Source organism: Heterocephalus glaber, unplaced genomic scaffold, assembly GCF_053883595.1.
Source record: "Heterocephalus glaber isolate CG9 unplaced genomic scaffold, H.glaber_assembly_v1.0 deba00001662, whole genome shotgun sequence".
NCBI classification, from domain to species: Eukaryota; Metazoa; Chordata; class Mammalia; order Rodentia; family Bathyergidae; genus Heterocephalus; species Heterocephalus glaber.
Genome location: NW_028258403.1, coordinates 13,432,607 through 13,460,307, shown reverse-complemented (window position 1 = coordinate 13,460,307; position 27,701 = coordinate 13,432,607). Strand labels below are relative to the sequence as shown.

The 27,701-nt window shown below is 35.7% G+C and overlaps 1 protein-coding gene across 11 annotated transcripts in view; it reads right to left on the bottom strand.

Annotated features, from left to right (window-relative positions):
• Positions 1-27,701, bottom strand: part of Akap6 (A-kinase anchoring protein 6) — a 642,973-nt gene that overhangs the window by 384,184 nt on the left and 231,088 nt on the right. For 9 of the 11 annotated variants that reach the window (XM_087197081.1, XM_087197084.1, XM_087197080.1 and 6 more), the window contains one exon: positions 532-889. In XM_087197081.1, the coding sequence (XP_087053207.1) occupies positions 532-855 (324 nt within the window). In that variant the 5' untranslated portion in view covers positions 856-889. Of the gene's footprint in view, positions 1-531; positions 890-3,482; positions 3,762-24,605; positions 24,689-27,701 lie in introns of those variants that run through there. The other 2 variants (XM_087197083.1, XM_087197085.1) reach the window with 2 other exon arrangements.

The window sequence follows — 27,701 nt, the reverse complement described above, 5'->3', positions numbered from 1 at the left end:
GAGCTGTTATAAAAGTATCTTTGTTCTGCATGATGCATTGTACCTGGATGAAAGGATTCATTCTAAAAGGAGAACATTGCCCTTCTGCACCATGCCAGAATCCATTGTTTGCCTTAAAGACAGCGTCACCTTTACAGAAGATAATAATCACACGCATATGCTCACAATCACAGCTCAGCTTGATGTTTTTATGAATTTTTATTAAACCTTTTATAATTCTTTTTTAAAATTCTCTTACTCTTTATAACTGATTTCTAAGATATTGTACAAATATGTCCCGCTCTTTCCTACTTCTCTGTTCTACCCCTCAAAGGTCAATTTTATTCTACCATAAATAATTGGTGTTTAAAGAAAATACAAAAAAAGAATGATTTTTGTCCACGTTTACCTTCAAGAGTAATGGTTTCAGACCTGCTACTCTATTTTTCTTTGTGAACATTGCCTCATTGGGAATTATATACCTCAGAGTGCAGGTGACACAGTCGCTCCAGAACTGTCCTGGGAGAATCTGTGCCCAGAAACCTGCCTTACCTTTAGTTGAACTAGATGTACGTCCACATGCTTGCTATCTGAGTCCTGCTGGACTGAGTGGGTTAGGTCTCGGACCCTCTCTGACGTCATTCGGAGCCAGGTCTCAATTTCAGGTAAATGAAGGACAATCTTCCAGTCAGCCCCTGTATGTAATGGGGGTGGTTTTTCATATTGCTGGTCAGAATCTACATCCTTCATGGCCTCTTCTCCTTCTCCTGGCTCCACAGTGGGTGTCATGTTGATGGCCATGGGTGAAGCATCAGTAGCCATGGGATCCAGGTCCTGTGACCTCAGGGGGGAGAGTGTCACACTCATAGTTAACATGGAGAATTCTAAACCTTACTTCTTTCCAAAACAGCTGAAAGGCAAGAGGAAAGAAGAAAGCGAGAGTCAGAAGAGATTTCCAAATAAAGAAATGATACTTCACAGAAGAAACAGGATTTCTAAATTAAGCCAGATTTCTAAATTAAGAAACCATTTCTCATAACAAAAATACAAAGAGGTATTTTTATTTTCTGCATAGTAGACCCAAGAATGAGCATATAACAAGAACACAAAATTATAGTGATACTGTCTACCCAAACATCCATTCTCCCCTCACTCTTTAGTAACCCAATACTGAATTTTAGCTATGAATATTCCCGCCGAAAATTTTAAACTATCTTTCCTATTTCCTTTGCAGCTAGATGTGGTCATGTGGCTAAGTTCTGGCTAATGAGAAATAAGTGAAATTACTATGTAAAAATTCTGAGAAAGCTGTTGAAAAGAAGCTGATTCAACGAAGAGGGGACCCCCTTTCTGCCCTTCTGCTTTTTCCTCTTATTTCAGCCTGTAATGTGGACTTGATGGCTGGAGGAGCTCCAGCTGCCAACTCAGATCCAGCTTTTGAGTATGCCCAGGAAGGATAGTGGAGAACAGAAATGGAAAGTAGGTCCCATAAGATAACATGGAGATATTGTACCAGTCCTCACTGCAACCCTTTACTTCTTTCATGTGAGAAAGAAAAACAACTTCTCATATTTAAGCTATGATGGGGGTGTATGCTTTCCTACCATCAGCATCCAAATATCATTTTTACTATAATCAATATATTCAATATATGAACAGCTAGGGAAAGATGTTCTAATTACCAAAAACACTGTGCTGATTTCACATACTGTTCATTTCTATGATTTGTAGATAGATATCACTTACCAATTCCCAAACTTTACTTTCCTAAAAAGTATAAATCATGGATTATATCAAATGCATCTGATTAATGCTCAACCTAAATTACATTAATATTTGGTTATACTGAATTTTTAAGAGCTTGTGTAATTTCAATAGTAATTTATCTGAAACACATAATAGTAGAATGTTAATCAAATAAGTGAAAATAACAAGTGTAAGTCATAATAAAGTATCTTTTTTAAATGAAGTTGATTAATTTACTAATGACCCTGCCATTGAATTTAACTTTCTTCTGGAAGCAGTCTAATATAAAATAACTTTTAGACTCTTGTACTTTAAAATAAATATTTGAAATAGATATTATTTTTAGCTTCTACTTAAGGCAATGGACTCTTTGCCTTTTACAAATTTTTCCTGATTTTACATATTCAAGTTAGTTTATAGCTTCATTCCTACAAAGATGAAAAGTGGCTGACCAAAAGATCATAAATTTAATGTGATTGTCAGAGAGTAGCTCATTTCTTTGGATTCTTAATATCCACTTATTAACTAAGGCAAAATTATTTTTACCTAAAGAAAAAGGGGGGTAAATCAAAACAGCCCCCAGTTTGACCAGAAACATGTAACTTTCCATAAATAAATGGGCACAGGGAATAAAAAAACTTGTTCACCAACAAAAGCCTTAAAAATAAGTTACTTCTATGACACATTATTTCAGAATCCTTCCAGCACTACAGTGCAATCTTTTCTAATTTCTTGAGCATCTAACTTTCTTTCTTTTTTGGTACCGGGGATCGAACTCGGGTCCTTGCGCTCACGCAGTAGGCAGCAAAACCACTGAGCTAAATCCCCAACCCTTGAGCATCTAACTTTTGAATTAAACAATAAAGAAGTTTACAGATGATTTTCTGACAGCAAAGTTATTTTTAAAAGAGAAAAATATATGTCATAAGTACCCTTATCACTTTGGTACCTGTCTTAGAGAATGCTTTAGATTTCCACTCAATAGATTTCTCTGTCCAATTGCAAGGAAGAAAAAAATCCACACTACATATTTTAATCATTTTTGCATTTTAAATATTATTATTATTATTATTATTATTGTAGCTGTTGTTATTATTGGGTGTTTTGAGCCAAGGTCTCACTATTCAGCCCAGGTTGGCCTTAAACTTGAAATCCTACTGCTTCCGCCTCCTGAGTGCTAAATTGCAGGTGTGTACCACCATGCCCAGCCTATTGTACAATACTACTGTATTGTTTGGTTTGGTTTGGTTTTTATCTTAACCCTGTATTCTGTTTTAAAAATAATAATAATATAGACTTGGCTATTAAAAAAATTAGAAGGCGGGCTGGGGATTTAGCTCAGTGGTGCTGCTGCCTGCCTGCCTCACAAGCGCAAGGTCCTGAGTTCAATCCCCGGTACCAAAAAAAGAAATTAGAAGGCAACAAAATTTCACCTGAAGAAATAAAACTCCAGGAAGAATGAATTAGCATACTTTTCAAAAATCATATCCCTGCTACAAGCTCTGATTCTGATTTCCCAAAATCAGTTTATTAATGGGCTCATTGCCCTTCTCTAGGTTTAGAATCACAAAACTAGAGAATTATGATACAAAAGGTTAATAAAAGTTTCTAGTTCTAGAACACAGAACTATTTGATTATAAATAAACAACATATCAGAGTCAGAGAGACTCCTTCTAAGAAACTAGATTCATCCAAGGAAACAACTAAATGCTGGGGGTTGTGTGCAAAAAACTCTTTCAGCTAAAACCACATTCACCTGCAGAACTGAAAGATGGTAGTTGGCCACTGTGTTCTCTCTGAAACTCCTATGTCAAGGCAGGGCTGTCTGTGGTATAAACATTCTACTGTAAACTAAAGAACATACCAGAGTTAGCTCAATACAATTCATGTCCTAACCTACAACATTTCCACACATACCATCAGGCTATGAACCATGCTAAGCACAGTGCACTTTTATGTGACTTGGGGCAAAACACTCCATATTTCTGGGCCTCAGTTGCCTAATCTGTAAAATGAAAAAAATGAATTAAATAGTGAGATCTTATCTAGACCTAAGAATCTGTGACTGTCCTGGTTACTATTCCAGAGATTTCAAAGCTCTTGGAATTTTTCTACCTATCATGAGAGCATGTAGCTACTAAAAGATGGCTCTCCCAAAATCAAAGCTCATGAAGACAGTGGAGCAGCGGCAAATCAGCCTCTCCAAGATTGGGACACCAGACGTTGGAGTATAGCAACTTGGGGGACAGAGGAAGGAGGGAGGTGGGTCCCCAAGACCCAGGAAAGTTCTGAAGGGATAATTAGAGCCCATGGGGAGAGTAAAGTGACAGACCTCAATGCAGAAGAGGGAGGTAGCAAACAGTGCTTTCTCCTTGACTCCCAGCTTGTTGGCAAACTGCACATTCTCCCTGACTTCTGTCTTGCAGCATGAGAAAGGGGGCTCAAGTCTACAGAGGTGTGGTGATGATGGGGGACCTTGGAGGCCTCCGTGGAGAAACACACCAGTGGAACAGAACAGTGGATGCTATGGACTGTAGCAGCTAGTGAGTGAATCCAAGCCAAACGTCCCCAGGAGACAGTGATTGACTAGATATCATTTTGGGGTGGGGCTAGCTGAACTGGGGACTCAGTGCAGCCATGGGTTCAACTCAGGGATCCCAGTGTCTGGGTGAGGCACAGCCCTGAGCCAATGTCAAGCAAGTAAGAAACACCCATACTGTTGTGGATGGAGCAACTTGGGTCACAGACCCACAACCAGAGACCAGAAGCAGCCTGACCTTCTTGCAAAGTTGAATCTGCACCACACCCTATTCCTATTACAGGTTTACTGGGATCTTAGCATATGGATCTGGGCTCGGTCTGCATCCTTTGTCTATCAGTGACAGCAGAGACACACCCTGAAGTGGACATTACCATAAAACTATAAACCCTAGAAGAAAACTGCAGGCTTGAAATCACAGAGTAATCTCTCTTTTTTTTCTTTGAGTGTATATTCTTATTTTTTCATGAGTGTGAACATTTAGGGTTTTTTTAATTGTTTCTTTCTTGTTTTTGTTTCTTCATTTTTTATGTCTCTCCTATCTTCTTCACCAGTCTCCAAAAGCTTAGGGAATCTTCCTTTGTCCTTCAACTTTCCTTCTAATCTCTTTCTTGTCTTCTAGTTTCCCTTTTAAATTTTCTTCTCAGTAGTAAAATAGCTCAATTGAGGGGATATTTACCGTATATAATTTTCTGATTTGCTTTACATTTTGTTATAAACTATAAATCTTGTCCCTATGGTTAAAGGTGACAAATTAATAGTTACCACAGTTTGTCATTCTTTTAGGCTGTGCTTGATGCTATTGTTATTACTGTTTGTACTACTTTAGCCAAGATGACATAGTTCTTCTAATCAGTTGTTCTTCCTTATATGCCAGGATTGAGATTATCCAAGGGTAAAAAAACAATACTATAGTCCAGTACCAAAGAACCAGGGGCTATGCCAAATAGGGAGCAACCTCTTATCCTTAATAAATTGAAGATGTAGGATCTTGCAGTAGACTCAAAGCCAAAAGCCAGCTATACTTGGAAGAAGTCTTGGAAAAGTAGTCATTTTCTAAGGAGTTCTTTATACAAGTAATAAAGCCACCTACCATAAGCAATTTATAAGCATAAACACAGAAAATAATTTTTTTTTGGTACTGGGGATCAAACTTGGGACCTTGCCCTTGTGAAGCAGGTGGCGGAACCCCTGAGCTAAATCCCCAGACCCAGAAAATAAATTTTAAAAAATACAAAATGAGAAGACATGGAAGCAAGATCCAACTCCAGATCTCCACTCACCAAAGGCATACCTGGGTGCACTGAGGTTGCAAAAAAATCAAAACCCACCCATCTGAACTCTCTGAAATGGTAACAGTGGAAGTAACAAAGTAGATGAATGAGGCTCTAAAAATATCAGAAATAATTTCTCAGATAACCAAAGAGATAACGACCACAATGAAGGATACGGTTAGTGAATATAGAGTAGATACAGACAAAAAAAAATAGAGAAGCTTAGGAAAATGATGGAAACCATGAATGCCCAGCCAACATAGGAAAGAAATGGAATTCATGAAACAGATTCAAACAGATATCTAGGAGATCAAAAATTCTGTTAAAAGTATACACAGCAGAATCAACAAATGTGAGAACAGAATATCAGATCTAGAAGACAGGCTTGTGGCTATCAACCATGAAAAGAAAGACTTCTTAACAATAGCAAAGGACCACAAAAAATGAACCCAACAGCTGCTAGATGATTCAAAGAAGAATAACATAAGACCAATCAGAGTCAATGAAAAATACTGTAAAGGACAGTGTAAAGATAGTGTAAAGGACATAAAAAAACCTGTTTACAGAAGTAATGGCAGAAAATTTCCTAAGCATGGAAAGAGAATTTGACATACAGATAAATGAGACATATAGAACTTCAGTTAGCCATGAATAAAAAGAAATCTTGAGCCGGGGATTTAGCTCAGTGGTTCTGCCACCTGCCTCACAAGCACAAGGTCCCAAGTTTGATCCTTGGTACCAAAAAAAAGAAATCTACACCAAGGTATATATAATAGTCAAGATTCCAGAAATTCAATAGAAAAACAAAATATTAAAAGCTGTCAGAGAAAAGAAACAAATCACCTATAAAGGAAAGCCCATGAGAATTACAGTAGGCTTCTCAACACAAACACTTAAGTCAAGGATAGCTTGGAGTGAAGTATTTCAAGCCCTAAAGGAAAACAACCTCCAACCTAGATTGATGTATGCTGCAAAACTATCTTTCAAAACTGATGAAGAAATAAGATACTTCCATGATAAAGAAGAGCTGAAGAAATTCATGACCACCAAACCCCCACTCCAAAATGTTCTGAAGAATATTTTAGAAAGAGATAATGAAGATTAGAATTCATTATCACCAATAGAACAAATCCAGCAGGCAAGGCAAACAATTTAACAAGAGGGAAAGAAAGTGAACCAATAACCAGAAAATAATATGACAAGGATAAGTCAATACATATCAGTTATAACCTTCAGGGTAAATGGTATCAATTCACCAATAAAAACAGATTACCAGAATGGATCAAGAAATAAGATACAACAATATGCTGAATACCAGGAACACATTTAACTCAAAAAGAAATTTATAGACTGAAAATCAACAGATGGAAAACAATACTTCATGGGACTGGAACCCCCCAAAACTCAGGAGTAACTTCTATTTGCAGACAAAGTGGTTTTCAAGCCAAGATTAATCAAGAGAGACAAAAAAGGTCACTGCACACTTGTCAATTAAGGGAACAATTCAAGAGAAAGAGATAACAATCCTAAACATATATGCACAAAATACCAGTGCACTTAACTATATAAAATTTAAAGGACATAAAAAATCAGATAAGCACTAATACAATTGTAATGAGGGACCTCAATACCACACTGTCACAAATAGACAGATTAACTAAAACTCATCAAAGAAATGTCAGAGCTGAACCAAACCTTTGGAAAAATGGACTTAGTAAATATTTACAGAGTGTTCCACCCCACAATATCAGAATACACATTCTTTTCAGCTGCACAGGGAATGTTCTCCAAAATAAACCACATACTATCTCATAGAACATGCTTAAGTAAATGCAAAGGAACTGAAATTATACCATAAATATTATCAGGTGGTAGCATGATGAAACGTACATCAATGACAAAAGAAAACACACAAAATGCATAAGCACATAGAAATTAAGTAACACCCTCCTGAACAACTAATAGGTCACAGATAAAATTAAAGAAGAAATTAGACAGTTTTAACAATTAAGCGATAATGCCAATAAAACATATCGGAACTTACGGAATACAATGAAAATAGTCCTAGGAGGGAAGTTTAAAGTAGTGAATTCCTACATCAGAAAAACAGAGCAAGCTCAAATAAACAACCAAATGTTGAATCTCAACCTACTAGAAGAAGAAGAGCAAGTTAAACCCAAAGTACACATGAGGGAGAAAATTATAAAAATCAGAGAAAAAATTAATGCAATGGAGATTAAGAAAACAAAACAAAGAATCAATGAATCAAAGAATTAGTTCTTTGAAAGATTAAATAAGAAAGACAAACCCATCGCCAAAATTAAAGAAAAGAAAAAATACTCAAATCCATGCAATTAGGAATGAAAAGTGTGAAATCACATCAGGTCCTGCAGAAGATCATCAATACATACTTCAAGAACCTGTATTCTAATAAATGCAAAACACAGAAGAAATGGACTGAGTCCTAGATACATATGAATTACCAAAGCTGAATTAAGAAGATATAAAATTTTAAATAAATCAATTATCAGTCAATGAGATTGAAGATGTAATTAGAAACTTACCAACAAAAAGCCCAGGTCCTGCCAGATTCACTGCTGAATTCCACGAGAAATTTAGAGAATATCTAATGGTGCTACTTCTCAAACTCTTTAATGAAACTGTAAGGGAAGCAATACTTCCAAATTCATTCCTGGAAGCAGGTATTACCCTGATATCAAAACCAGAGAAGGATCCAACCAAAAAAAGAGAACTAAAAGTCAATCTCCATAAGGACATAGATGCAAAAATCCTCAATAAGATACTGGCAAGTAGAATGCAGCAAATCATCAAAAAAATTATACACTATGACCAAGTAAGATTCAACTTAGGGATGCAAGGATAGCTCAACATATACAAATCAATAAATGTAATAGATCATATTAACAGGACCAAGAACAAAAACCATATGATTATCTCAATAGACACAGAAAAAGCATTTGACAAAGTCCAACACTAATGCATGATTAAAACCCTACAGAATATTGGAACAAATGGTTTTTATTTCAATGTGATAAAAGAAAGCCATCTATGACAAACCAAAATCTAGTATCATACTAAATAGCCAAAAACTGAAAGCTTTCACTCTAAAGACAGGAAAAAGACAAGGATGTCCACTATCACCATTCCTATTCACTATAGTTCTGGAATCATTAGCCATAGCAATTAGACAAGAGAAAGAAAAGGGATAAGGATAGAAAAAGAAGAAGTTAAATTACCATTTTTTGTGGATGACATGACACTCTACATAGAAGACCCCAAAAATTCCACCAAAAGACTTCTAAATTTAATAACCAAATTTAGTAAAGTAGCCGGATACAAAGTCAACACTCAAAAATCAATAGCCTTTCTGTACACAAATAACAAACTCACTGAGAGAGAAATTAGGGGAACCATACCTTTTACAATAGCATCCAAAAAATGAAATACCTAGGAATCAATCTAACAAAGGAAGTAAAAGACCTTTACATTGAAAACTACAGTACTCTGAAAAAGGAGATGAAAGAGGATATCAGAAAATGGAAAGGTATCTCTTATTCTTGGGTAGGAAGAAGCAATATAGTGAGAATGGCCATAGGTACTTCCAAAATTATTACACAGATTTAATCCAATCCCTATCAAAATACCAATAGCATACCTCACAGAACTAGAGAAAACAATCCTAAAATTCATATGGAACCAGAAGAGACCTAGAATAGCAAAAGCTATTCTGGGCAACAAAAGCAAGGCAGGGGGGCATCACAATCCCTTACTTGAAATTATACTACAAAGCTACTGGGATAAAAATAGCATAATAATGGCAAAAAACAGTCTTGAGGATAAATGGAACAGATTAGAAGATGCAGAAACAACTCCAAACACACTCGGCCACTTTATCTTTGATAGAGGGACTGTGTTAGTTACTTTTCTGTCATTGCTGAGATAAAATACCCAACACCCAAAGTTGGAGGGGAAGAGGTTTTTTGTCTTACAGTTAGTAGAAGTTTCAGTCCCTAATCAGCTGATTCCCACGCAGGGATTACAAACTGGCATGGCAGAGCAGAAACAACATGATGCCCACACAGTAGCAAAGGCAACAAGGGAACCTTAACAGTGTCTCCCTGCCTCTTTTATCTTATTCAGACTACTTAGGTAGCACTCACAACCTTAATCCTAGTGCCCTTGAGCCTAAGCATTGCATCATGAATCAATTCCAGCTTCACACACTCTAGATCAAGCCTATCACCACATGAGGCTTTGGGAAGACATCTAGACCCAAACCATAACAGGGACCAAACCTCTTCACTGGAAGAAATATAGCCTCTTTAATAGGTTCTGGGAAAACTGCATTTCCACATGTTGAAGACTAAACCTTGACCCATATCTCTCACCATGCACTAAACTAAAATCGAATAGATCAAAGATCTAAATATTAAAACAGAAACACTAAATCTGCTGGAAGATAAAATAGACAGAACTCTTGAAGACACAGGTGTAGGCAAAGACTTTATGAACAAAAGTCCTATCCCACAGGAAATATTACAGAATCAACAACTGGGATCTCATCATACTAAAAAGCTTTTGCATAACAAAGGAAACCAGCAACAGAGTAAAGTGACAACCCACTGTGTGGGAAAAAAATTTTACCTGCTGTTCCTCAAAGAACTAATATCTAGAATATATAAACAACTCAAAAAAATCAGACCCCCTCTCCCAACTTAAAGATCCAATCTAAAACTGGGCACCTGAAATGCATAGACACTACTCAGATGAAGAAGTGCAAATGACAAATAAATATATGAAAAAATGTTTGACATCACTGATCATTCAAGAGATGAAAACAACACTGAGACTCTCACTCCAGAAAGAATGGCTAATCAAATACTAACAAATGCTGGCAGGGATATGGGGAAAAAGGAACCCTTCTCAACTGCTGGGAGTGTAGTTTGATGCAACCACTGTGAAAATCAGTGTGGAGATTCCTCAAAAACTTAAAACTAGAGGTTCCATTTGATCCAGCTATTCCCTTTCTTGGGATCTTCCTGAAAGAATTAAAAGTATCATACCACAGTGATATATGCACATCCATGTTTATACCAGCACAATTTGTAATAGCTAAATATTGGAAACAGCCCAAATGCCCATCAATGAATAAAGATGTGGGATTGTTTATACAATGGAATACTACTCTGCCATAAAGAAGCATAAACTTGAGACATTTCTAGGTAAATGAAGGCACCTTGACATGATAATCTTAAGTGAAATAAATCAGATGTAAGTGTTTAAATATTGAGTTATTTCTCTGGTGTAAGAAACTGAAAGAGTAAATAAGGATCAAAATGTATAACAGATATTGAGAAATAGGAAGAAAATGTTCAAATGGGAAGGGGAATAAGGGAAGAGGGAGAGGGAAAGGAAGGAAGGAAAAACAAAAAAGAGAATACAAATAAAAATAGAAACAAAGCTTTTGTAAATAAGGGAGAGAAGAGGGGTTGAAGGGAGGGAAGGGTATTGGGGATAAAAGAAGAATCAAGATATATTATGTACAGGTACAAATTCTCTATGATGAATGTGATCATTATGTATGTCTAAAGTTTACCAATAAAATTAATTTTTAAAAAATCAAAGCTCACAAACATTATCAGTAAATTTTTCCAACTTAATAGAAAGAAATTCTAATGAAAAATATTTTATAAAATATCATTTATACATTACATGTTATTAATTCTTCCCAGAGGAACAAACATGGGAGATTCTCCTATTTAGGAATTTGCCACTTAAAGACTAACAACATGGATATGGTTATATATAAAGAGAAAAAAAGGAATAAAAATATTAAAATGTTGCTAGAGAGGACAGGATATGCATCACAAACATTACACAAGAAAATATGAAATTTTAAGTGCCAAAGCAAAATGTACTTCCACTTACAAAATTTCAACTTGGATATGATATTTCCAAATTTAATTAGTCACATTGTAAATAAGGGAGTTTCTATAACCCAGAGAAGTAAAGCAAAGCATGGATTTAATTTTCTTTTCTTTTTTTTTTTCTGGTACCGGGGATTGAACTCAGGACCTTGCACTTGCCAGGCAGGCAGCGGAATCACTGAGCTAAATCTCAGCCCACATGGATTTAATTCTCATTTCGATTTCTATTTGTTTATTTTCCTTCACATATACTCCTGCCACTGAGAAAAAAATGCCACATGTCATAATAGCAAAACAAGCCTGGGAAGTGGCATAAAATAGATTAAGTACACATTTTTGTGGAGAGCATTTACTATAAACATTTGGTTTTAAATTCTAGTAATTCACATTTGAATGCAGCACACATACATGACCATAATCTATTTCTGATTTTCACAAAACCACACCTGATTTAAAAGATAAGTTTATAACTTCCAGGAAAAATGTTTCAAATTGTGGAAACTATAGTAACAATCTTTGTGTTACTATTTTGCTGCTCTTATCATAGCTATTCAAGCTTGCCTTTCCATCAAATTATTGCATTAGAATGTAAACAAATAGTAGGAAATTCAGCACTTCTATACTTTTTTGGGTGTTTCTTTTATAAGTTATCTTACCTTTCTAGTCATGGAGAAATTTAAGAAACACAATAAAGCCACAAAAACTTATGATGATACCAATGAAAGTATTAGGTTAAATGAACACAAATACTCACTGAGTTATACTTCTGACTCCAAGATAAAATGAGAGAAATAATAAAAGAGCTCTTTGGAACCCAAAAGGCTCACTATTCCCTCTCTATTCAAATGCTTGTCTTTGGTCACCTTTCCAGCAGTATAGATAATACTATCTTATTCCAGCAGCTGTTAAAAATAGCATCCATCGAACCCTTTTCTTTCCACAAATCTAAAGAGGCAATATATGAAGTACAAAAGCTGAAAACCATAACGATTTTAAAGTCCCTTTCTTCTTAATCTGTGGGAAGATTTTTCTCACATTACTCTATTTACCATCCTATAGGAACAAAAGAAAACATACCATAGATTGCTTATTAAGAAGGCCTTGTTCTGCTATCTCTCTGACAGTTCATAAGTTTTGAGTCAAAGCCTAATGTTAGCAGAATATGTCTGACTTGAATAAACAGATGTTTTTAAATCAATGGGGTGTTCTGAGGCCAAATCTGACGTCAAACATTCCAGCCTCACAGTCATCAAAACTGCCCATCTCTCCTTTCTCCTATAATTTTCTCTGTTAAATAAAAGACAGAAAAGCCGGTATGTGACGACTGTACTCACTGTAAATACTTTTGTCCCTAATGTCCCTTCAGGATTAAGCATATGGCTCCTCCTCCCCTAACCTCCACCCCCAGCTCTCTTGTTGTGGTCAAATAAGATAAAGACCTGGGTCAAGGCTGGTTCATGCCTGCAGGGGACCCGCTTCATATGCCCTTATTGGCCTAATGTTTTTGCTGAGAGGACTGCTACACAGTCCCTATGTGGAAGCTAATGTACAAGCTCCAGAACTGTGCAATTATAGCAAGCATTTTGTAAAAAAGCAGTGATAAATGACCTGAGAAAAAGGAGACAGTTGCCAAAACAAGGACCACTACAGAAGAGTTTGGATGGGCAGAGGAGATCCAATAACAGTTCAGAAGAGCCAAGACTATACTCCCCCCAAAACCAAGCAGTCCTAAAGTAAGAAAAACTAATTTTACTATATTACTTTAACCTGTTGACAAAGCCAATCTGAGCCACATATATTCAAGCTCCCTCTCTTTCTCAGAAAGAAACTGTTCTTTCCAAATAATAAAACATAATTATTTGGCCTGCCTCGCAAGCACAAAGTCCTGAGTTCGATCCCTGGTACCAAAAACAAAAACAAAAAAAATCATAATTATATGTACAGTTTGAGAAGTAGTCTTGTCATGTAAATCAATACTAAGCCTAAATACTTATTCTCCATCTTTTTTGTGCCCTGCTTACTCCTTGAAACACAATCAAGTGACTAAAGCATAATTTTAGCCAAATTAACAGATTTGTTTGCTATACCACACATATTACAAAGAAAGGTGGAAGAAATTATACATCAGTAAGCATTCATTTTTTCTCCACCTTTATTTCTTTCTTTTATACTCTCCTAACTGCTCTTCACAGAGCCCATTCATACAGACATTTTAGAAAGAAAAAATCTGGACTATTCCAATTTTTTGTCTAAGGTTAGCTCTCATGATTTGATTGAATTAAGGAAAAATAGCTCAGGAGGAGGTACACCAAATATCAGAGTCCAGGACATGAGAATTGGACTCTGTAATGAAAACACAAAAACAAGTTTAATAGATTGCTTAAATGTTGCTGTCTACTCAGATAAAAGAGGATCTAATTTATCACCTAGTTTTAAATCCTACCTACTTCTATGGCTCTTGTAGTGTTAAGGGCTGGGAAATTTTAAATGGAATTCAGCTCTTAAATAGAAAAGCCAAAGAGTTGTTGCCAAATATAGTTACATTTGTACTTGGAGCAAAAAAAGAGAATGTAGATTTTGTAAGACACTCTTAGGAAATTTCCACAATGGTTGTTTGATAGCCCTTCCTTTCCCTCTCAGCCCCATGCCTTTCAGCATTCACCTGAAATAACACTGTTTAAGAGATCAAGTAACCCAGATTAGTTTCACTTTCTAATTCTCCTGTAATAACAGGCTAGCCTGCAAGTAGATCAGTGAGGAGGACACCAAGGGGAAATAGTATGTTAACAGAAAGCACACAGATTTCTACAGTTTAAAAGATCTAATGGTGTTATCCTCTCTCTCTCTCTCTCTCTCTCTCCCCCCCCCCCTTTCTCTCTAACCCCTCTCTCTCTCTTTTCCTTTGTGTATAGCTTTGCTCTGGGCAGACGGGTATGACATTCTGTTAATCACTTATAGGCCATACACACTTTTCAAGTTCTCCCCTCAACCATCCACTAACCCTCTTGCCCAGAGCATGGAGACTCCTGTCAGCCATACCACACTTCATAAAACATTTTCCTTCCTCAGCAACTCTTCCTATCTTCCCTGGGTATTCATATCATCTCCTACAGCAGTGATACCTAGAACGACTAGGGTGGTCATCATACCCACCATGTTTTGTTTCTTTCACTACAGAAATCAGTACCTGTCAGAGATTCATTTGGCTGCTGTAAACAGTCTGCCTCAACAGCAGCCATGATCATCAGTGTGTGGACCTGGATGCAGAGAATACTAATGCATGCTCAGCTCTCTCACCCTCAACTCAAGTTGCTAAAAATCACCTTTAGGCATCAGTTAGACACCCTTCTATTGTTCAAGAAAATGATGAGACTGACTGGTTTTGTAAAACACTATTAAGTAATCTATACAATTGTTTTTGTCAGTGCTATTAACACAAATAAAATAAGATTCATTTCTAATTAACTCACATTATTGAGAAACAACTATATACAGGCATTTTATGTATGTATAATTTATCACATATACCCTCAAAAAATTAAAGTTTAATACTCTCCCTCTCCTCCACCTTTCTCCCTATCACCCCTCACCTTTCATTCATACATGCACACACACACACACAAACACACACACACACACACGCACAGACACAAGTGTAGTCAAATACATAGAAAGCAAAATAAATCCCAATACATCCTAGTGAGTGTCATTAAACATGGGCAGAGGAAGATAAGTGGGAACATATACTGGAGAAGATAAAATTTGAGATGGGCTTGTAAAAATGGGCCTGATTTAGATTTAGGCAGAGATAGAAGGAAGTTGATGAAGTATTCTGGGACTGCATGAACAAAGATATCTTAAAATCATAAAATTAGGGAAAGTAGTTCTGCTGAAAAAACTGGGAACTTAGTGTTGCTAAGAACAGATAAGGCTACAAGTAAGTTGCAGCTGTATGAGCTTGAATGCTATGCCATGGAGTTTGAAATGAATATCTCTGAGAGGAGAAACTCTAAAAGATTATTTAAAAAAAGAAATCTGATTAAAGTTTATCCTAGAATGATAGAGAATTGTCAGTACATACACTCTTATTTACCAAGAAAATGAAATAAGAAATAAGAATTGAGAATGTCAACATTCCCTTTTCCAGGCAAAGGCATCATTAACATAAAATGTAACCTTAAAAACCCCTCTAGGTGTGTGTGGAATAGAAATAGAATGGGACAGAAAGAGAGATAAAATGAGTCTGACTTTTAGATTAAAGTGATTAAAGGAGTTCTATGTTCTGTCCTAGCTAGTCCATTAAAAATAAAAAGAATTCTCCATTTTTAGTTCTCCATTAACCCTACTCACAACCCTAGCATCATAGACTTAAAGTGGAAAATTTTAAGGATTATTTTATGCAATATTTTCAGTTTTTCTTATTCTAAAATTACTTTTAAATTAATTTCACATTAATATATATTAATTCAAACATTGAAACAGATTACATTGAAGATAAAAGATGGCTTTTTATTCCCATATTTTAATCCCAGTCAACAAATGATAAGTGGCTATTTTTATCTTTTGCGATCTCAATATGTACAATAGAAAGGAAATGAACCTTTAAGAGTTATCTTTAAAGATTCTGAAATCTAAATTAATTAGCTCTGTATTAATGCAGTAATATTGAAATATTTGCTATCTCACTGTATATTTCCCAGATGTTAATAACTATTCTATAAAAATAATGACAAAATTATCTTCTGCTACAGAAAATTAATTAAGAGAGTGTTGGGCTATTTCTGGATAGAAACAGCCAATTAAACACACATATCTAAATTTTCTCTCTCTAAAAACCCCACTAACACTACTGAAAGGCTTTTCCAGTAAATATAAACACTCAATAATAGGGAGAGGCAAGTTCTGGAACCTATAAATTAGGTAAATAAATGACAAATAACTTAGTTAACTTGAAAAAAAAATCCTAATCCAACAACATAACGGGCAAAGAACCAACCTTACTTTTACTTAAAAATCCTGAAAGTATTTTGGAATTGATGGAACCAGATATCTCTGCAAGTCGAGGTGGAAATGTGTGTCAAGGAAATAACTTTATCCAAAAGAAGTCTAGCTTTTGTCCTAGCTCCTGGGAGGTAACCTATAAACCCTGGACATTTTCTGAATGATAGGCATATCCCTGTAATTCATGGAGGGCTCCTCAGACCACATCTGATAGTTTATGCTAATGAGGTGACTCAGGATAAGGGCTAGACAGACAGAAAGACCAACCATGTGATTAAAGAGTTGGGACTTTAGGAAACCACGTGGTAATGATTCAATCAATCATTCCTATATCATGAAACCCAGATTAAAACTATGCACATTGGTGCTCAGGTAAGATTCCCAAGTTGGCACTTATCCATGGGTAAAGTCACACATTGATGACAGAAGAGTAATGTATCCCTGAGGACCTGGAAACTTTGTCCCAGGATTCAGGATGGAGGTAGAGGCATGTACAAAGGATTATAAATTAGATTGCTTTGGATTTCTCAATAAGACTGTAAGTTAGAAGACAATTGTTTTCCTTAAGGAAAAATAGCTGGGTGTGGTGGCACATGTCTGTAATCCCAGCACTCAGGAGGCTGAGGCAGGAGGAATGCCATGAGTTCCAATACAGCCTGGGCTACATAGTGAGTTCAAGGCCACCTGAACTACATAGTGAGACCCTGTCTCAAAAAAAAAGAAAAAAAAAAAAAAGGAAAAATAATTCTAGCCTATAAGGAACTAAAGTAGACACTTGTTAAAAGAAGACATACAAACAACCAGCAAGTAAATGAAAAAAGCACTCAATCTCACTAGTCAGGGAAATGCAAATAAAACTCATAATATCACCTCACACCAATTACAATTGCTATCATCAAAAAGATAAAAAAAATAACAAATTCTGGTGAAAAGGCAGAGAAAGGAGAATTCTTATAAACTATTGGTCGAAATGTAAATTACTACTCACGGAAAAATAAGAATAACAATTATAAACTCCAGAAAGAAACACAAAGTTATACAAAAATAGAGCAAATAGTCCTTCTCAAAAGGCTCTAGAAATCATCTATGTATAATTTTTAACTAATGCATCACAATCATAGGTATCATATAACAGTTATTGTTCTGGGTAGATTAGCTGTAAACTGGACATTCTTAACTATTTAAACACTAAATGTGGCTATAACCCAAACTGCAACATAATTTTCAAGAATGGAAGGATGGGAATTGTGTGTATGAGTGTTGGAATGTGCACATGTGCCTGTAAACAGGCAAGTAAAAGAGGTGATGTGGGGAATAAGCTAAATAAATTCTCATCTTTCACAGAGAGAAGTCAATAGGTAAAGGTAAAGTAAAACATACTTAGGAAGTAGCTATACCATTGTATTATTTCAATGGGTAGTTATCAAAAATATCAGCTAATATGGCTTCTGAACAATGGGAAATAGAAAAGAAGATCTGTTATTTGTCTTTAAAAACTTCAGAACTACTTGCCTCTGAACTATTTGTATGCAAACCTAGATTAAAGAATGAAAGAAGCTGGGCCAGCCCAGGAATCCCGCTACTCAGGTAAGATTGCAAGTTCCAGGCAGCCTGGGAATTTAGTGAGACCTTGTCTCAAGAAACATACACACACACACAGACACACACAAATAAATAGTGAGAATACACCTCAGGGTAAACCCCTGGATTCAGTTCCTAGTACAAAAAAAAAGTTTATGCAGAGCACAGTTTTAATATTCTCAGGAACCTTGAACATTTCAAAATGGAGGCTAGGAATACAGAATATATTAGTTCCCAAACTTATTTGACTATGAATATTACACACACACACACACACATGCACACACACACCCTCTTGTTTTCGGATAGAGAATTTCACAAAACTGGGTGGGTACAACTTGAGTGATGCTAAATTTAACCTGTTAAAGTAAAAACTGTGCCTACCTAATGCTCATTGTAACTCAATTTAATAATAAGGTTGAATTTGTTTTACTCAAATAATTCCTTTAAGAAAGAACTGCTTCCTATAAACTAAACCTGATCTTATGATGAAAGTCACAGGCAACAATCAACTTGAATGTAAGATTATTTCACTATTTGTCCTATAAGTAGACATATTGAAAAGTAAATTTTTATTTTTGAAGACAACTGAATCAGGCTGCAACATCAAATAATAAATTAAGCCAAATCTTTCAACTATTACATTTGGTTTTTGCTATTCATGCTGCAACATAAGAATACATTAAATAATCTCCCATAGTGCTGTTCTTTCATAAACAGGAAGCATTTTATTAATGAATAATTCTCACAAAGACCAGAGTTTTCAAACACATTATTCCTATTCACTGTTATTTCCCACTCACACTAACCGTTCAGACATGCAAAAGGTTTTGTTTTGTTTTGTTTTTTGAAGACTCTGATGTCAGATTTTAAACTACTAGCAAGCTCAGCAAGGTGGCATACTGTAATTCCAGCCCTCTGGGAGGCTAAAACAGGAGGATCACAGGTCTAAACCCAGTCTTGGCAATGTAGTTACTTAGTGAGACCCTGCCTCAAATCATAACAAAAAATAACAATAAAAGGCTGAGGCTGTAACTCAGTCTGAATGCCTTGGGTTCAATCCCCAGTACTTCCAAAACAATAACAGCACAAAAACTAAAATGGAAGAGCCAGGGATTTAGCTCAGTGGTTCCACCGCCTGCCTTGCAAGCACAAGGTCCCAAGTTTGATACCTGGTTCCAAAAAAAAAAAAAAAAAGGAAACAATCTAATAGAAGATGGCAAGGGATGTTGATATCTAAAGGTCAAATGTGCAGAGATCCTCCCTCTGAGTTTTCTTTACCACAGTAAGAATAAAATTCTGCTACTGTATCCACTTTTCAAGAAACAATTTCAGCAAGGTAGAACCTATTTATTTCAAATGTTTTACAATGGTTTTGCTTAAAACACAATAAATTCATTAAATAGTCAAGCATTTCAGCCCAATCAGTCACCTAAATTGAAAGTAGGTATCTAATTAAATATTATTTGTTCTAAAATGAGTTGTTTTGAAAAATAATCCCTAGAACAAATGAAAGCTATATATCACAGACCTTGAAAGAAAAATATACATATATTCTAATGAAAAGTTGACAGAATAAGCTCATAAATATTTTTCTTTTGTTTATGCTGGTAGAAAATAAAAGCATGAGGCATAGACAAGCTCAGCATAAATTCACCTTCATTGAATTTTTGTTTCTTTCTTAATAAATTATTTATTCGCCTGCCTAATAAAATAAATAGTAAGAATAGGAACTGCTGAGTAAGAGCTAATGACTGAAAAGCTTCTAAAATATCCAGCAGATCTTTTGTCAACACTATAAAACTAGTTATATATTTAATTTTACCAGATACTCTGCCATAGAGCAAAGACAAAAAAAAATTTTTTTTTCTTCTAAATTTAGGGGCCTCTTTAACTCACTGGAATATAAAGAGCAAAATGCTGAACACTAATAGGCCAACTCAGACTCTCCCTCCTCTACCAGAAGATGTAATCGGTCTAGGTTAAAAGTGATTTTATCACTTACCACTGACCAAAGTCTAGATGGAATGTTGAAGGAATGAAGAAGCAGTTTCCAAGACAGGTAGTGATTTCTGAGCTTTTCAAATATTGCCCTCCTTAAGTAACTCTTGGATGACTTCAACTTCCAAGCACATGCGCAGCTGGCTTTCTTCCAAGAGTAATTCAGACGCTTGAAAATTGACTGTACCCTAACTTTTTAATTTTAATTTTTTATCTTTTTCTTTATTAACAACAGTAACTCCTAATTGATGTGACACTCAGAAAAAATTTGGTCCTTCTAATTTATAGGCCCTAGATTTCATCTATTTATAATTTTTAAACTAACACACCACAGTCACAGTCATCACATGACACAGCTACTTTTGGTCATACTTAGTCATCTGCAGCCAAATACAAAAGAATCTAAGAAAAATTATGCTTTTCATAGATTTTATTCATTGTACTCTTTGCCCTAAGCTTATTATTGTTAATAGTTCCATATGATTCAGACATTGATTTGGGTATTCAAAGTCTTCTGAGTTTCCTCAACAAGAAATGGTATTTCATGTGCCTAAAAATGAATAACCTAGAAAGATTCATTAACATTCAGTTAACTTGGTTTTTAAAAATAAGAGCATTTGTTATGACCATTAATTAAGCTGGAGTCTATAAGGTAGAAGTTTCTATATTTTGCTTTTTAACATAATATAAAACACAAATAACTAGAAAACTAGTTTTCTCTGCTTCAATGTGCAAAATTACATGAAAATTTAAAAGAAAAAATCTAGGCAGCTTGTAAGGAGGCAAAAGTATGTATTGCTGACAGTTTTATATACACATTAATTTCACAAAAAAAGGTTTTTATTGAGCATCTCACTTTTTTTGGTTCTATCCTCGGTACTCTGGCAAGTAAGTGAGAAAAATTTGATGATCCTTTACCTTCCAAAAAGAACTGGCAGCTTCTATGAATATTTATTTCTCAAATGAATATAAAGAAAAATAAGTTGGAGAAAAACTAATCTTGAACCTAAAAAGCAAATCTCTGTACTTCTCTACCAAGCTTCTCAGTCAATATTTTTTTTAAAATCTGCCTATCACTGAACAGGGTTCTCATAACAAGGTTTATATTTAACTTTGTTAAAATATGACAAGATTTATACATTTCAGTACATACACAAAATGTATACACTTCAGCAGTTCACCATCCTAATAAATATCTGCAAGCTAATGGCCACCACTTTGTGCACCTCTTATAATTGTAGAGCCCAAAGGTAACCTGTATTAATCACGATGTCTTAATAAATTTAGTATTAAAATATTTGTACAAGTTTTTCCTTTCCTAATGTATACATTTTTGGTGAAATATATATAAATAAAGGGTTATAATATATATAATAAGGGTTATACTGTAACAGGATCTCAATGTTTAGGCAAGATTACTACAGAATTTTGAAATCTTTATGAGGGCAGAACATTTTAAAATAGAAACTTGGGTTCAGACTATGAAAAAGTCACTTGAATTAACTACCGCTGCTTTTTATTATTTACAAAATAATCAAGAAAAATTAACAAACTGAACTTCATGAAAAATTGTAAAATTGTGTGCATCGAAGGACAGTATCATATTAAATGGAAACAAAGTCTTTGTAAATTGAGAGGGATGGAGGGGTTAAAGGGAGGGCAAGGGAAGGGGGAAATAAATATATATATATTTGGGGAAAAAAAGGACAGTATCAACAGAATAAAAAGGCAACCAACTGAAGGGGAGAAAATATTTATAAATCATGTTTCCAAAATATATAGAAAACTCCTTTTTCAAATTCTAAAAAAAATTTATTAGTACATGTTTGCAGCACATAATGATCACATTCATCATGAGGAGTTGGTATCACATCTTAATTCTTTTTACTTCCATTTCCCTTACCCTTCCTTCTTCTTCTATCTCTAGATTCCTTTCCAATTTGAAAAAGAGCTATCTTGGGCTGGGGATTTAGCTCAGTGGTTTTGCCACCTGCTGCACAAGTGCAAGGACCCAAGTTCAATCCCCGGTACGAAAAAATAAAATAAAATAAAAATTTTTTAAAAATGAAAAAGAGCTATCTCCTTGTTTCCTATTATTTATCCTTATTTTGCTATTTAATTTATTTATACTTTGGGTTTCTCATATAAGAGAAACCATGTGATATTTAAGCCTCTGTGTCTGATTTATTTCACTTAACATTATAGTCTCAAGGTGCATCCATTTTCCCACAAATGATTCAAGTTTATTCTTCTTTATGACAGAGTAGTGTTCTATTGTGTATAAATACTACATTTTCTTTATCCATTCATGTTGATGGACAAATAGGCTGTTTCTAAGATTTAGCTATTATGAATTGTTACCGTAAATAGCTATGTGTGTACCACTGTGATATGATGTCATTAACTCTTTTTTTGGAAGATACCTAAAAAGAAAATATCTAGGTTGAATGGAATTTCTATTTTTAGATTTTTGAGGAATCTCCATACTGATTTCTATAGTGATTGTACTAGTTTACATTCCAACAACAAAGTAGAAGTGTTCCTTTTTCCCCCACAGCCTCACCAGCATGTGTTATTATGTGTATTTGATTTCTTTTTAAAAAATTTTATTTCTATTGGTACAATTTAGATATACATAGTGATCACATTCACCATAGGGAATCTGTACCTGTACATGACATTTCTTGACTCCTTTTTTTTCTCCCAATTCTCCTCCCCTCCCTTCAACCCCTCTTCCCCTTCCTATTTACAAAAACCCTAATTCCCTTTTCTCCTTTTTTTCATTTTTTCCTTCTTTCCTTCCCTTCTCCCTCCTCCCTAGTTCCCCTTTCCTTTTGAATAATCTTTTCCTATTTCACATTACCTATAATACATTTTGGTCCCTATTTACACTTTCAGTTTCTTACCCCAGAAAGACAATGTGATATTTACACATGTGTGTCTGATTTATTTCACTTAAGAGTATAGCTTCAAGGTGTATCCATTTAGCTACAAATGTCTCAAGTTTATCCTTCTTTGTGGCTGAGTAGTACTCCACTGCATAGAAAATTCACATTTTTTTTCCATTCATCGGTTGATGGGCATTTGAATTGTTCCCAAAATTTAGCTATTACAAACTGTGTTGCTATAAACATAGGTGTTCATATATCACTGTGGTATGATGCTTTTAATTCTTTTCAGAAGATACCTAGAAGAGGAATAATTGGGTCATATGGTATCTTTGGATGACAGCCATTCTTTCTGGAAGATAGGATCTCAGTGTTGTTTCAACTTGCATTCCTCTAATGGCTAGAGATGTTGAACCTTTTTTCATGTATTTATTAGCTACTGGTAGTTCTTCTGAGATCTTTCTATTCATTTGAGTTGCCGTTTTTGATTTTTTTGGGGGGGGAGTGTCTAATTTTTTTTGAGTTCTTTATACATCCGAATTATTAATTCTCTGTCCAAGGAATAATTGGCAAAAATATTTTCTCATTCTGTAAGTTGTCTCCAACTATGCTGGTTGTTCCCTTTGATGTGCAGAAGCTTTTCAATATGATATACTATAATCCACTTGTTAATTCTTGATGTTATTTCTTGTGCAACTGGCGTTCTGTTCAGAAAGCTCTTGTCTGTGCCTGTCTTCAAGAGTTTTATCTATTTTATCTTCCACAAAACTGTTTGTTTTAATATTTAGTTCTTTAATCTATTTTGATTTTAGTTTGGAACACAGTGAGAGATAGGAGTCTAGATTCAATCTTCTGCACATGTACACCCAGTTTCCCCAGCACCATTTATTAAAGAGGCCATTTTCCTCCAGTGTATGTTTTTGCCTGTCCATCTAAAACCAGATGGCTGAACTAACAAACAAATTCAGTAAGGTAGCATGATACAAAATCAGCAGACAATAATACCCCAGTAGGGCCAGGAATTTAGCTCAGTGGTTCTGCTGCCTGCCTCGCAAGTGCAAGGACCTGAGTTCGATACCCAGTACCAAAAAAATAAAATAATACCCCAATAATAAATACATCCAGAAAGAAATTATGAAATATATAGAGAACTCCTAAGACTCAACAAAAACAAACTATCCAACTAAAAAATGGCAAATGAAATGAACAGACAGTCCTCAGAAGAAAAACTACAAATAACCAATGAATACATGAAAAGATGTTCAACATCACTACTCATTAGAGAAACATCTATCAAATTTAGGAGACAGCTTCACATACCTATTAGAATAGCCATTACCCCAAAAAAGTATTACCAAGGATCTGGAAATATTAAAAAGTTGGTATCATTGGTAAATATATGAGAGCACAGCCCTGTGGAAAAGTTTCTCAAGGAACCAAAAATAGAATCACTAGCCAGAAAAGATACATAGGGGGTAAAATCTACTTCTGGATATATTCCCAAAAAGACTGAAAAGGGATTATGAAATTTGCATACCCATGTTTAATAACAACATTATTTACAATAGGCAACCTGTCTTATTTACTTTTCTTGTAACAAAATACTCCACACCCAAAGTTAAAGGATGAAAGGTTTATTTAGCTCACAGTTTGTAGAGGTTTCAGTCCATAATCAGCTGGCTCCAAGGCAGGGTGGCACGGCACACAGGCATCACAGAGGAGAAACAGTTCTGGTGAGCAGAAGGTAGCAAAGCAACAAGGTACAACCACAGCTCTTTCAATCCCTTATATCTCATCCAGGCTACTTAGGCTGGGTAGCACTCACAGCCTTAATTCCAGTGCTCTTGATCCTAGCATTGCACCATGAATCAATTCCAGTGTCACACAGTCTAGATCCAGCCACCTCTGAAAAAGCCCCACCTATGACTGCATGATGTTTTGGGGGACATCTAGACACAAGACATAACATTCTGCCCCTGGCTCCCCAAAGTCGCATGCACATCCCCTTATGCAAAAGGCATTTAGTCCATCTCCAAGAGTTGTCAAAATCCTAACAGTTTCAGCATTGCTAAAAAGTCCAAGTCCAAAGTATCCTCTGAGATTTAAGACAAACTCTTAGCAGCAAGCCCCTGTACAAATGAAAAGAAAGTTAAACACTTCCAACCTTCAATGACACATGATAGACATTACCATTCTAAAAGTTACAAACACAGGGATAGCAAGGAATGGGAACACAGCAAGACCACAACCAGACAGGGCAAACATTAAATCCCACAGTTCCACTTCCAGCAGCTCCAGCAATCTGTGGCAAGTTGTGAATTCCAAAGAGCTTAGGTGGCTCTGCCCCTACAGCACTGCTGGTGGTTATAGCTCTCATGGCTTCTTTTTTGGCTGGCTTTGCTCACTCATTGCAGCTTTCCTTGTATGATCCATGTTTCTGGTTTCTCCGATCCTCTGGGGTCTCCTCTACATCTTTGGCTTCACACTCACAGCTTCACACACTGCCCTCTCAAGGGCACACTGACTGGCCTCCCAGGTCTTATTCTGAAATCTGAGTGGAAGTCTTCCTGAACCCAAAACTCTTGCATTCTGTATGCACCTAAAACCAGCACCAGATGGACAACATCAGGGTCTGCTGCCAGCTGGAGCAGTAGCCAGGCTTCCTTCTCTCTTGGCTGTAGAGATCCAGTGCTTAGGAACCAAATCCCAAGGAACAGCTTCCCTAGGCCACTGCCATTCTGGAAGATGGTGCTCTGGAGCTCTCTTCTCAAAGCAAAGTCTTTCACTTTTGCAATTTTCAGGCTACAAAAGGTGGAGTCCTGATGCTTCCTATGATGCCCTCAGGCCATCTTTTTCTACTGTCTTCTGAAATACTTGGCTTTTTCTTGCTAGTCTTTTCAGCAATCAATTTCTCCTCTGTTCCATCTTTGCAGGCCACAACTTTACTGGAGCTTCCTTTCTGGCCAAACTCACAGTATTTTAAATCATTCTGCTGTCTTCGCTCTTGACACTCACATAAATCTAGCTAGAATCCCCCAAAAGTAGCCAAACCACTGCTTCAACATTAGACTGCCTTGAAATTTCTTCTGCCAGATTAATTAGTCTGCTGCCCTTAATCTCAGACAAAGTTTCTGGACCCAAGCAAAATGCAGACATACTTTCTGCCAAGGCATAACACATACTTTCTGGAGTTCAACAGCTAATGCAGTCCTTCTTCCCAACAGAAACCTCCTCAACTTGGTCTTTACTGACAGAATTTCTACCAGCCTTCTGGTCTTCTGAGCTCTAATCAGAATCTCCCATCAAGTGCAGCCTTAAATCATTTTCATCTGGCATATCCAAACCTTTCCTAACCCTTCCCCTTCCCACAAGCCAATTCCAAAGGCTCCTGAATCACATGGTCAAATATAGTCACAGCAAGGATCTCACTTTTCTGGTACCAAATTCTGTCTTAGTTACTTTTCTCACTGCTGAGAAAAAATACCTGACACTCAAAGTTGAAGGATGAAAGGTTTATTTAGCTCACAGTTTGTAGAGGTTTCAGTCCATAATCAGCTGGCTCCAAGGCAGGGTGGCACAGCACACAGGGATCAGAGAGGAGAAACAGTTCACAGTGGGCAGAAGGTAGCAAAGCAACAAGGGATGACCACAGCTCTTTCAATCCCTTATATCTCATCCAGGCTACTTAGGGCGGGTAGCACTCATACCATTAATTGCAGTGCGCTTGATCCTAGCACTGCACCATGAACCAATTCCAGTGTCACACAGTCTAGATCCAGCCACCTCTGAAGAAGCCCTACCTATCACCACATGAGGCTTTAGAGCTGGGGGGGGGGGGGCTTTAAACACAAGCCATAACACAACCCAAGTATCCATCAACTAATAAATTAATAAGAAAAATGTGGCATATACATAAAATGGAGTAATATCCAGCCTTAAAAAGAAAATAAATTCTGATTCATACTACAACATGGATCAACCTTTAAGACATTATGGTAACTGAAATAAACCAATCACAAAAAAGACAAATACTATATGATTTCACTTAGATGAGGTACTTAGAGTAGTCAAAATCCTAGAGATAGATGGAGAATAGTGGTTCTCAGTACCTTAGGGGAAGATAAAACTAGGATGTAGAGTATCAGTTTAATAAGATGAAAAGAGTTATGGAGATAAATCGTGATAATGATTATATAACATTATGAATGTACTTAACACCACTGAACTATACACTTAAAATGGTTGAGATAATAATATATTTCATCACAATTTTTTAAAACTTCCAAAAAAGGACTAAAAAGTCCAAAAGTTTTATTGTAAACAATAAAACTATTATAAATAGATCAAAATAATTAAGTGTAAAATTTATCAGCTAAATTAACTTAAGTTCTCAAATTAATAAATGAATTAATTTTAAAGACAATTCAGGGTACAACCTTAAAAAAGTAATTAAAAGGGATTAAAAAAAAGAATTAAGATGTATTATGTACATATACCAATTGCCCACAAGGAATGTAAACATTATATACTACACACGTGAACTAAAGAAGAAAAGGCTTAAGATAACAAAGGCAATTCACAAATATTGACTTCTGTTCAGTTAAAGTACTGTTGAAAGCATACATACAAAAACCTTAGGAAATGAGTTTACATTACCTACAATAACATTATTGGATATCATCCACTAGTTATGTCTGTGTCCATGAAATAATTGAGAAAAATATCCAAATGTTCATTCTTAGG